This window comes from Monodelphis domestica, chromosome 4 (assembly GCF_027887165.1).
Source record: "Monodelphis domestica isolate mMonDom1 chromosome 4, mMonDom1.pri, whole genome shotgun sequence".
In the NCBI taxonomy this organism is placed as follows: Eukaryota; Metazoa; Chordata; class Mammalia; order Didelphimorphia; family Didelphidae; genus Monodelphis; species Monodelphis domestica.
The window spans coordinates 28889078-28902177 of record NC_077230.1 but is presented as its reverse complement, the minus strand read 5'-3'; the positions used below and the strand labels follow the sequence as shown (position 1 = coordinate 28902177).

At 33.8% G+C, this 13100-nt stretch overlaps 1 protein-coding gene across 1 annotated transcript in view; it reads right to left on the bottom strand.

Moving 5' to 3' along the window:
- The window catches only part of TMEM47 (transmembrane protein 47), a 42029-nt gene that overhangs the window by 17503 nt on the left and 11426 nt on the right, over positions 1–13100 (bottom strand). Inside the window, exon 2 of the mRNA XM_001367116.4 lies at positions 283–423. Coding sequence (XP_001367153.1) covers positions 283–423 — 141 coding nt within the window. The remainder of the gene's footprint in view (positions 1–282; positions 424–13100) is intronic.

Genomic DNA, 13100 nt, shown 5'->3' with positions numbered 1-13100 from the left:
GGCTTTCAGTAAACAAATCTGTTACAATACTAATGCAGACAATACATTCAAGGGATTTTATTTGTTCATATTTTGTTCAAAAGTTTATAACTTGTGCTTATTAAAATATTTATCATACTAAAAAACTAATAATCCGCTAATGCCTAATCCAATTTATTTTAAGACATTACATATGTCACCAATTTTGGTGTAATATAGGTATGCTACTTCTCCACAGGCAATGAAGATGTAGATAGGCTCATGAAACTTTAATACAGACATGGAAATTATGAATATATTTACCTGCAGCAAAAAGCATGACTGCAACTGGTCTATAGAAACGTCTCCGAGATCCCACACAGATTGATATCAAACCAACCAGGAAGGCAATGAGAATGATGGCAGCACCACCCAAGAGTAAGGCCAGAGTAGCAATCTGCCAGTCTAGAAGAGGAAAAGAAAGCAAATGATATCAAATGACAAGTCTACAAAATATAAAGCAGGGCAATGCTCCACAGTTCATACAATGATGCAATTAAATGTGTCCCACTAACTGATCTGTGGAACAGGAAAAATCCATTGGCTCTTCTGTTAGAGGGCCTTGTTTCCAATCACATCTGAAGATTACTATTTCTCTGTCCTTGGGCAAGTCACTTAATATCTTCAAGATTCAAATTTTCTTATCAGTACAATGAGAAGGTTAAATTTGACTTCCTCTCGCTTTTCTTCTAGATCTGGGATCATATATTCCTTGTACTCTTGGGATAATTTAATTCACCAAGGCTTCTATGACCTTCATGACAGTATTTTCCAAAAATATTTATCAATGTTGAATCCATTCTAAAGACCATGTAAAAGATACAGAGTGGATATAAGATGGCTACACTAAATTATTAATGATAACGTGAATCTAAGAAGATAAACTCTAAAATCATGAAACTTTATCACTGGAAAAAAGAGGTGGGTCAGTCATGGAATGAGAGCAAAGGTACAGTCGGAGTACAGCAGTAGTCCACACATACTATTAAAAATTCAATGAAATGTCCTCCAGGGTGTCAGCTACATCCTTTGTTCAAGATTTACAAAAGAACCTAGAGAAGAACCCTACAGGATAAGAAGGCACTGAAGGGAAGCATCTACTGTAATGATCACAAGCCCATTTAAGTTCTGAAGTAAGGGTAATCCCCATTCTCAGATTTCTTTTTTAAATGTTTCTTATTTCCTCAAATCTCAACAAAAGGTGATTTTATCCTTGTAATATTCTTTCATAATTTTCCTATCAGATAGATTTCTAAAATATTTAGCATGGTTTCTGTCACATAGTAGGTGCTATATAAGTGCTAATTTTTATTATTAAAAGTTGTGTTGTTTCTTTTTTGGGAATTTTCCAGGGAATATTTGTCAATTCTCTCTCTCTCTCTCTCTCTCTCTCTCTCTCTCTCTCTCTCTCTCTCTCTCTCTCTCTCTCTCTCTCTCTCTCTCTCTCTCTCTCTCTCTCCCATAGTTATTAAATCTCAGTTATAACAGCCTGATTATTACTTAAGACACATATTTTAAGACTGGAATTGCAGTGAGTCAAAAAACTGTATAGAGCTACTAAGTCTATTTTTCATTCACTCATTCATTCAATATTTATTTAGTTCTTTCTATGATCAAAGCTTAGTGCTTAGATGCTTCCAGATTTTTTTCATTCAAACCAAGTGTGAAGGTTACTGAATTTCCTCCATTAGTATAAAAGAAAAAAAAAAGAAATAATATAGTAGGAATCTTGTCTCATCCACATTTTCTATTATCCAGAGTCAGAATGAATAATTTGAGGAAATGAATAGCCTACATAAAAGCTTTTTAAAGTTAAAAGTATAATGTAAATGCAGGGGATTCTTACTGTTATTACTGATATAATTTATTTTTAATCCCAACCCTGACATGCAACACATTTCTAAGCAGCTTTTCTAAGACCAATAATTAGAATATTAGAGTTGGCAAGGATTTGAGACATTATCTTGTCTGTCTCCTTCATTTTATGAAGTAACTGAAACATGGACAGGTAATATATCTTGTTCAAATGACTAGAGATATACAGTATAAGAAAGGAAAGGGGAACTCAGGTCACCTGATCTCCTTTCTAAAGGTTTTTGTTGTACCAAAATTTGTGAAATAAGTGAAAGCTAATTTACATATAATCCAGAATTCTAACTTGAATAAATTTTGGATAATTATTTATTATGGATCCCTTCTCCTCCAGAAGATTTTATTTTATTTTCTGACTTTTTCTTACTTAGTCTCAATATTTTAATGAGTTCTTTATTCACAACAACATTTTTGGAGGATAAAATCTACTGCAGTGAAGAGACTACTAACGGAGTGCAGTTAGTCATGGAGTTGAGAAAATTTTCTCATTTGTGAGTATAAGCGAGTCTACTTTTTAAAAAATCAATCTTGCACTGCTTTGTACACTCATTTCCCTTTTTCTGTGTCAAGATTATTTCTTTGGTGTCTAGGTTTACACAGCCTCCTATTCTTAAAGTATGCATCAGTAAGATACTTTGGAATATTCACCCCAAAATATAAGCCCTTGTGGAAGTGTCAAAGACAAATTTCTGGTGTATTTTTTACAGAAGAACAAGGTCAATAGCCAGGCATCCTGTTACAAGTGGCAAGCTACTCCATTTGCTTCAGGAAAACCACTTTTTTTACTCAATGATGGCCAATAAGGATGATCAAAGCAGGGCTAGGTCTGATGTTTGCTTACAGTACCCTTGCATGCTGAATGAAAGGCTTTTTGCCATGACAACAGCCTACAAGGCACATGCTCAGTATGGTAATAACTAGGCATTTTACAAATTTTAACCATTGATGTACCTCCATTCCCATTACCACCTGCAGAATTTGAAACATTAGGAAATTTCCTTCCTCCAACAATTCTGGGTTTAGGTAAAACATATTTTCTGCTTGTACATAGCTTTCATAGAGGAAAAAAATTAATTATCTTTTTATCAGACTGGGTTTCTAACTGCAATGTTTTCTAGAGTTGAGTTCACTCATTTTTCCCCCTTTTTTTGCCCATCATCCTTAGAAAAGGAAATGGTAATTAACAGCTGGGCTTCTGGCCCATAAGTGGGAGCAGTTGGTGTTAGGCCCACTTCTATTTCTGTAAGATCTTATGATTTTTGAGATGCTGAGGCAGAGATGGAAAACAAAACATCTCCTTCTATTCTTTTATTATTTTCTTGTTTTTTTATTTGATTTATTTTTCACTGAATTATTGGAAACTGAGTTTCCCTACCTAGCAGAGTTTTGACCAACTCCATTTTTTCCACGTTGGCCAGTTCAACCTTACTTAAGAAGCTTCCTCTTCCTGGTAGTCAACATAATAGTGACAAATATTAAGAAATTCCTTTAAATTTAGCAAATTACTACTATCCAACTAAGCTCAAGTGATCTATCATCCTTATTCTCCCATTAGCAAGAGGAATTACAAGTATATTCTATCATTCTTCCCATTAATAAAAAAAGTTGAGAAAAACTAAAATAGAATAAAAGGCAAATATTAAGAAAAGGCATCACTTTAAATATACATATATATGTGGCTCACTTTTTAAAGTAATATACTTTAAAACAAAAGAACATGACTTCCAACTATGAGTTAAAGAGACATTTGCTTTTATATGCCATAACAGTATTATAACATATGAATTTGAATAAAAAGCCAAACAAAAGAATATGCTTATAAAGGTATAGTATAGATATATCTCAGCTGCTCTAAGAGATGTATTACTGAAAGCTTGCATGCAAATCAAAATTTTTAATTAAGTACCAGAGTAAATATTTTATTTTGTTAATATGACCTTATAAAAATTAAGAATGTGTTATTAAATAAATACGGGCTTTCACCTGCTGGATTTGTTCAAATAAAGGAGTTATGTTAGAAAATATTTTAAATATAAAAACTCTTGGTGTGATTTATCTCAGTCAGTTAATTTCTTCAGTGCAGATGCTCATTTCACAAAGGTAACAGTCTATGACATTAAAGAAAAACTAGAAAGTTGCCTGTAAGACAAAGTAGGTAAGTAACTTGCTCAGGGTCGAACAATCTATTCTCGGATGTAGGATTTGAATCTTCCTGTCTCCAAGAACTACCTGTGTCTTTACATCAGACTACTTCTACTTTGAGTATGTTAATATGCATAAAATCTGATATCTATATAATATAGAGTAATTCAAGTGTGAGTTTTAACGGTCCAGATTACTCTTTTGGCAAATGAATGTTGTCATGCTTTTGTCTGGGTCTATAAAATATATGTGCTTTCAGTGATTTTATTTGTGTTGTGCTAAGCCTATATGTTCTATAAGGTCATCTTGCAGGTTGATTATTTCTCAGGTATAAGCTCCATAAAAATATTCTATGTATGTCAGGGCTATGCAGCATTTTGTTTTATCTTTAAATATCATATGAAGTAAGGCAAGTCCACAAAATTATGATGTTATCAAAGTTTGTGCTAGTGAAAATGATAGGATTAAGAAAATATCAATCTGTCCCCTGAAAGTCAAACAAAAACATTCAAGTCAAACAAAAACAAAAAAAGCCCAAGTCAAACAAAAAACAAACAAAAACATTCAACTTTTGTATTTCTTTATGATGAGAAAAATACACAAAAGTACATGTATACACTAACAGGAAAATGACTGGACCTATGATTTCATAACTACATTTAAATTTCTGGATGAAGAAATTCCCTCTACTAATGCACTTCCATGCAAGATATGAAGTGACTTGCCAAGGGTCCCGTATCTATTAATTTTAGAGGTAGAACTTGGATCAAGACCTTGCCTCTCTAATCACTGTCAACCTAACTCTCATATGCATAGACATGCATGCATATGTGCCCTTTTCTGGGTCTTTTATATCCATAATCTATTGTACTAGCTATATAGTATTACTACTACTACTACTATTACAACAACTACTACTATAGCAACTAGATGATACAATGAATAGAGCACTGGCCTGGAGTCAGGAAGACTCTTCAACTATTTACTAGCTATGTGACTCTGGGAAAGTCCCTTAATAAATCTTTTTGCCTCAGCTCTTCATTTATAAAATGAACTAGAGAAGGAATGGTGAACCTCTCCAGTATCTTTTCCAAGAAAGTCCCCTTTGGGTCATGAAGAGTCAGAAACAATGAAAATAAAAACCACAACAACCAAAGCAGATCAATTTAATTGAGAAAGGTTTGCAAATAAGAGTTGGAGAAGGAAATGGCAAACTACTTCAATATCTCTGTCAAAAAATCCCCAAATGGGGTCATGATGAATCAGACATGACTAAAATGATTGAAAAACAATCTTCTTCTTTACTTTTATCGTAGATATTATTAATTATATTATTATACTACAGTGTTATTTCCCAAATGGGAAAGGCTAAGGAGCTTGCTTTCAGAAGACATGACGGTGTTATAGATATTTCTCACAGAGATTTGAAGCGGGTGCAGACATTCTGGAAGTGGTTCCACTCCACTAACTATATGGTGAAGGAGCACTTTTTGGAATAGTTACAGAACTGGAACGGGAATTCACTGCTGAAGGAGAGAAATGGTGTTTAATGTCTCCAGGTGGAGAGAGGCTCAAGGTTCTTTTGCTTCTAGAACCAACATAATACCCAAAGAGCAAGCTCCTCATATTTTTGTGTCTTTCCTTATTCTAGGTCAAGGAGAATTTGAGGGAAAAAGAAAAAGACAAACAGAGACAGGGAAAGAAACTGAGACAGATTGACAGAGTCAGGGATTGGGGAATCCCCTTCAAATATTTTGTGATGGCAATTCAGAGATCAGAGTACAGGCACTGCAGACTTGGCACAAGTAGCCATGATGCCCCCTTACTGAAAAAGAAACAAAAAATTGATGAGTGTCACTGCATCAGACAAAAGGTATAAGCTGTGGTCATTCCATGAAATTAGTCAAAGAACAATAAAGATTTAACTGTCTTCCTTCTTTTCCTTAGCATTCCTACATGATTTCTTTATTTGAGTTGTTTCTAGTTCCTGATCATGTTTTATGTAAAACTATGTCTAATAATGAGTGCTCCATGATTTGTCTCTTTAAAAAATTAATTTTTTTAATTAAAAAAAAGATTGTAATGGAAGAAACTAGTGAATAGCTTAGAATATATGGAATGGAAAGGACAAAGGTTTGAACCTTGGCTAAGACTTCATCTTTACTTTAAAGGAACTGGGCTGGAATCATAAAAGCTGCTTTTTGGTGGTCTTTTAAAAAACTAATATAACCCTTACAAGTTCCTAAATAACAGAGAGAGATGAACTAGGTGACACGAGGACATTTACCCGTTGGCTCTTGAATTCTAAGGATGTAAGAATTATATAGAACAGCAAGTGAAGCTTCTGTCATCTTTATACTATTTCTCTTCTGTAAGATCCTCAATTATAATAATGATTTTATATTTAGGTTTGTAATCCTAGTATCTAGAGTGCTTGGCATACCACGGCAGTTTAATGAATGCTTATTGCTTGAATATGGTCATCATTTTGGGAAGTGAGGTATAGAGTCAATCAATCACAAGAAATACTAAAGCTATTAGATTTGTTATTGGCACAGATTTTCTTTCTTCTACTGGTTTATTCCAATTCCATGCTATTGATTTTTAAGTTATACTTTTCTTCCCTACAGTCATAGCAAAACCAAAATATTCTACCATGAGGGGAAGAGAACATTTTTGAGTTCATTTGTGGCTACCCATGTATATTTAGAAACACACATCTGTGTGAGTGTGAGTGTGTGCATCTAAGTGTGTGTCTACGAGTGTGTCCTAGGATGCAAAGTTAGGTGGTTAGGTGGCCTCTGGTGGTGCTAGTAATAATTCTTAGGTCCTCAGGCGTCCTTAAAGCTTTAGTGCTTTCCTATCTATATCCAAAGCATATGTAAAGGTGCCATATCTGAGGCCATACATGTAAAATTTTGCCATTACATTGACCAGTTATGACTTCCATCCCATCATTTTTAAATGCCTGTTAAAAATAGTGTAGTGCCTGGATCACAGTGAAATGAAAATGAGGATCTACTTACCTCATAAACTTAAACGTAACTTTTAAAATCATGTTTAACGTTAAATATATCTTTGCAACATATTAAAATTCTTTGCCAAACAACATTGATAGGATAAATTATCAAAACAGTGAATTAAATTTAAAAGTGAAAATTTTCAACTATACTTTTGACTTCAAGAATCTTATAGTCAATTAATTTTAATATCATATAATTTGTGTTCACAATAAGAAAATATTGTGCAATTGCTTCTATTCACTTTCATCAACTAAAATTTGGATGGATTTTAAATGAATAAAATCAGCTAAATTCTGTTTAAAACTGAAGATGCCAATTATTAGTGATATATTGTTATGTTACATGAAGGAGGGATTCTTAAGTTTAGTTCATGTATGTACAAGTACATGTCATTTATAAATCTTACACTGCAGCAATAGAGGAATGAGCCAGGCATGGTGGTTACCAAATGGCCGTAAGCACAGTACTTTTAAAACTAGTAGTTGTTCACTATCAGTTCGCCTCATTTGGAATTTTAATTTTGTTGATTTGACTGCAGTGAACATATGCTGATCTATTTGGGGAAAGTAATATGAGCCCTGTGGCCATTAAACTATGCCATTAAACTAGTTAGGGTAAGGATGTCCCAGGAAAAACCTTCAGAAGATAGGAAACAAAGCTAAAACCAAACTGCCATTCTCTAAACCAAATCTCACTGTAAGTACTTTCTGATAGGTTTAGGGAGAGAGAACAGGTTTTAAAATTGCTATAAAGAGGAGAAACATGGCAGCTCAACACGTTGCTTCTTTAGCAATGCTATAAAAATCTCTTTCTGAATCTGCCAGAAAATTAAGTAAGGGAATCAATATATAAATAGATAAACTAATAAAGAATTGAAGGAATAAATAAATAAATGAATGAGCAAATGAATGAATACATTGTGAGTGAATTAATGGGTGGATATTGAACAAATGAATGAACAAATAATTAAACAGTGGGATAGGTAGGTAGTTCACTAGATGAAATAGTAGCAAAAACAATCTAGAAGTCCCTGTAATGTATTTACATCTGCTGAACAACCTGAGAAGCTATTAAATCTGTCATTAAAATACAATTCAATAGCACTAATAAAGACCTCTCATGGCATGTTTTCTTAGATGGTACAAGAAACTTTCATGTTTGTTTATATTTGTGAATCCCATAAAATGGTGTGATTTATTTACTTAAACCATCTCACCTACTGTGAGACCCTATCTGCAAAATAAAAATTCTGTGGGGGCATTTACTACTGACTCAACTGGAGAATGAACATTTCATTGTAGGGATTTTCAATTAACATCATGTCCCTTCCAGACTTTGAAACCACCGTCAATGAGTCAATAGTGATTTCTTTTGGGCCAAATAGCTATACTTATTCCAGAGATTTTTTACTACTCATATAGTAATTTAGATTTACTAAATTATTAATTTAAATAACTTAATAATTTATTTATTATTATATCACATATAATATAAAGTAATAACTAATTTAAATAAATAATGAATTAAATTCATTTAAAGAATTACTAAATATATTTACTATATAAATATAGATTTACTACTCCTCTATTCCTTTTCAAAATCTCAGAGGGCAGCTGGGTAGCTCAATAGGTTGAGACCAGGTCTGAAGATGGGAGGTCCTGGGTTCAAATGTGACCTTAGAAACTTCTTAGCTGTGTGACCCTGGGCAAGTCACTTGGCCCCCATTACCTAGCCCTTACCAATCTACTTCCTTATATATACCAATACAATGTATTGTTTCTAAGGCAGAAGGGAAGGGTTGTAAAAAAAATCTTATAAAATTCCCTTTCACTCATTTCTAGTTAAGCTGCATTTATAGATATCTCTGTAGTTGAATGTCTGATGATAGTCAACTCCTAAGAACTATAGTTAGGCATCAATGAAGAATCAGATTTTATCACACTTATTTTATTCACACTGTTTGGCTTAGTATAATCAGTCTCAATCTTTTCTTTCTTTCTCTTTTTTCTTAATGTTTGAAAAATCCAACCTCCACATATTATACATTTTCCTACGTTAACGTAACATTGTGATTTACTCAGATTATATCCTTTCTAAAAACTGTGAGGTAAATTAACATTTTTAAATAGCCTTCATATATGAAGTGTTCTGTGACCCCTACAGGATTGTAGAAATATTAACTGTCATTTTCATTGTCTAGAAACAATCAAGCAAAACGCATTAACAAAAACTGTCCCTGAAATGATCATTCTGCTTCATTTAACCAAAGTTATCTTTTCCTGGCTACTTGTAGTTATCTCCCTTAAGTTAATATAAATGTAGTGAATTCCACTTTTCTACAGCGATGTAGACACCTCAGACCCTAATAAGCGTAGAAAACCATCATTCTCAAAGGAAGTAAAGACTTCAAATTTCCTATATAACCTGATTTTCAGTGCAAAGTTTTTGTATTTTTAATGATCATAAAGACAGATTGACATTGCTTTGCTAAGCCCATTTAGTTCATAAAAACATTCTTTGGGGGGGCAGCTGGGTATCTCAGTGGATTGAAAGCCAGGCTTAGAGAAGGGAAGTCCTAGGTTCAAATCTGGCCTCAGCCACTTTCTAGTTGACCCCCATTGCCTAACCCTTACTGCTCTTCTGCCTTGGAGCCAATACACTCCAAGATGGAAGGTAAGGGTTTAAAAAAAAATTCTTTGAATAATCTCCTCCTCACAAGTAACTTAAGATAAATAGGAAAGTCACATTTCATTTCTAACTCTTTCACAATAAGGAAATGACAACTTGAACAAGCTGGCACAAGGACTATTTTGTGTTTTGTTTTAAAAAATCTTTACCAGATCATGGTGAGGTCTCCACAGCTAACAATAACGGATGTTTTGCTCCTGAAAGTTTAAAAATTATATTCAACTTCTTAGCCTGTCTCCACATACAAGATGAAGTAGGGAAGGGAGAGAGTGGATGAAGTGCCTTGGTCTCTTCCTGAGAGTTTCACTATAAAATGGAGTTCTGGACTACGTTAGCTAATCAACGTCCTTCCTGATAGAAATGTGGGTACCAACAATATTTATTATTGATGCAATAACTGAATTCACATTTTACTTATTAGATAACCATAGCTAAGAGATAAGCTATAGCATAGAATCAAATTGGTCACAGCATGATCAAATGGTTTTTGTAGTCTCCTTTACAATCCCTCATAATCGCTGAAATATATAATGCAGTAATGCAAATCAGCTGCCAAATGATCATGCAGATCTGAAAAGAACTGTTTTAGGTTTGCAGGGAAAATCCAGACAGAATATGAGTTATTCCTTTTGTGTTTCCAAGCAAAGAACCAGAAATGATCTTTAAAGATATGGTTATTTCAGTCAAAGAAAAAAAACTGGTTTCTTCACATAATGCTGCCTCATGAAAAAGGAGTAAAAATGTGATTTGTAATGTAACTGCCCTCAGTTTTGCCACATCCTAATTGTGACCTTAAGTCCACCCCTCTGTGGACCTCAGTTTCCTCATCAATCAAACGAAGGGCCTGCACTGGATGGCTTCTAAGGTAGTGTCTTACTTTATATGTATAAGCTTATACTAACATTCTGCTATATAATAACTCTTTTACATGATATTTAGCTAAATATCCACTTGCTAAAGCAGTAAGTAACACATCTGAGGGGTTGCGAGCTCTTAAAATGTTTGCTTTTCTGAAGGTATCTTGACCAAACATTTGAACATCAGTGGTGCTTTATTTTTTTAAGGAGGATTTGAGTGATTTTTAGATTAAAATGGACTTTTTTCCAGTAAGGCTGGGTTTTTGTTGCATTACACAACTAAAAGAAAAATGAGAAATCAAGATGAGTGACCTGGACAATTTAGCAAAAGCATTTAGGAATATTTATGTTGGGGATACACTAAAGACAGTCTCATTTTTTTAGGAATATAAAGCATATTTAACATATTTTTCCCATTGGTGTGGGGTTGGAGAAGGGAGAGAAAAGGTATAGAGATGAAGAAGCATATTACAACGTTTCAAAAAAGTTCCTTTTTAGATATAATTTGAACAAAAGTACCAAATATCCAAGTTCATTTGTCTAATTCACACAAATAAGATAAATAAGACTGACAACATTCAGGAAAGAGAATTATCAGCAAACTCCTCTTTTATTTCAGATGCAGGGAAAGAAATTGCCATCTTAAATTTCTTCTTTACTGGCCCTCAGTCAAATAATTAATGTGTGTGGTAATGACAGTGTAATCAAGTAATAAGGTTTAGTGATCTCATTGAAGTGGATATGCCCTCCATCCATGCAAGTAACAACTCCTTTCTGCTTGCCCAAAATCTTGTTCATATTCCCCCTAACAGAGCAAAGAGAGACGTCTAGAAACAGAGAAGGACAGAGACAGAGACAGAGAGACATACAGAATTTCCTTTTCTTTTGATTGACACCAGCTAATCGCTGTCCTTGAGAGTACTTTAATAAGATGGAAACTTTAAAAAAAGCTTGAGGTCAAAAGTATAGGAGAAGAAGAGTTTTGTTGGTACATTTCCTGCTCTTTTCTGAAAATATTTTTTCACAGAGAATGAGGCTGCTAATAATATTTATATTGATGGGAGAATGAAGGACATACCACAGAGAGGATATTCTGGTGGGACTTGGCAGCATGGACACGAGTCATTTCTGAGTGTGTTGGAGAAGCCACAAAATAGAAAATGAGACAAGAACAGATTTCTTCCTTCAAGCTTTTCAATAGTTAATTAAGATAACTCAAATTTCTCAGATCTTCAATTTAATGCTAGATGCAGGCATTAAAAGGAGTTATTAACAAATATTTGGTGAATAAACTATTTTGGGAGGACTTGGCAGCAACAATAACTGCTTCAACAACAATTTATTCTTTCTGAGTTGACCCTTCTATTCCCAGATAACACTGTAGTGTAATGGAAAGATAATTGGATTGGAAGTCAGGAAATTTAGGACCTAGTCCAAAAATGCTATAATTCTTTCTATGACCATGGACCAAACGTTTGTATTTAATTAGTTTCATTTTCCTCATCTGTAAAACAAAGATTTGGGACTGATTTGTCTTCAAGACCTCTTTCAACTATGAAATTCTCTACTCACTTCAGTGGTACAATCTCCGTTGTTTCAAATAGCTTGTTCAGATTAAGGGACTATTGTGGGAATTTACAGCATTCATTGCAAATATTTTATTAACCTGGCCATTGAAGGAATCAATCAGGTAGTGTTCATTAAGGACCTATTAAACATGGGGGACTGTACTTGATGATAGGCATTCAATGACCAGAAATGAAGCAAATTATTTTCATCTAGAGTTCCCCTCTTCCATTACTATTAATTCTTTTCACCCCCTTAAGAGTCTCATCTTTTTATTTCTCATCTTTAGTGATCTTATAGAATAATACTAGAAAGAATAAGAAGTTACTCAGATATCAAAATTTACAAAGGATAGGATTTTTAATGTTCTATTTTCATTAACTTTTATTTTATTTTCAAGTGAATATTTTTCTTCTCTCCCTCTCCCTCCTCCAATGAGAATAAAAGGGAAAAAAACTGCTTCTTTAACACAGATACTACATATCCTCCTCCCTTCTCTATCCCTAAGAAATTGCACAATTCCACAAGTCCTGGTCTGCAAAACTTCCTCAGAAATATGCATATCCCTGAGGAATACTTGCTAAACCACTCTTCAATAATGGACTCCCAAAGTCGCATTGTTTTTTGGTTATAAAATGTTTCACCCAGATCGTAACATTTTTCTTAATCATCACTTCTGCCACAAAAGAAAAATTGATCATATGTATAAATATCACCCTGGTTCTCCTTACTTGTATTTGCTAGCCAACATAGAGAAAGCATCTGGTTCCTTAGAACAAGTAATCTACCATTAATCAATTAGATAGCAAGCCAATCTATTGAGGAGTAGGGGATGTGGTAGGGTGGGGGATTTAAAAATCTGATTGCTTGAGTCAGTATTGCTAAATCTCTAGTTTCTGTGAAAATGTTTAATGGCTACTAAAACACCAACTCC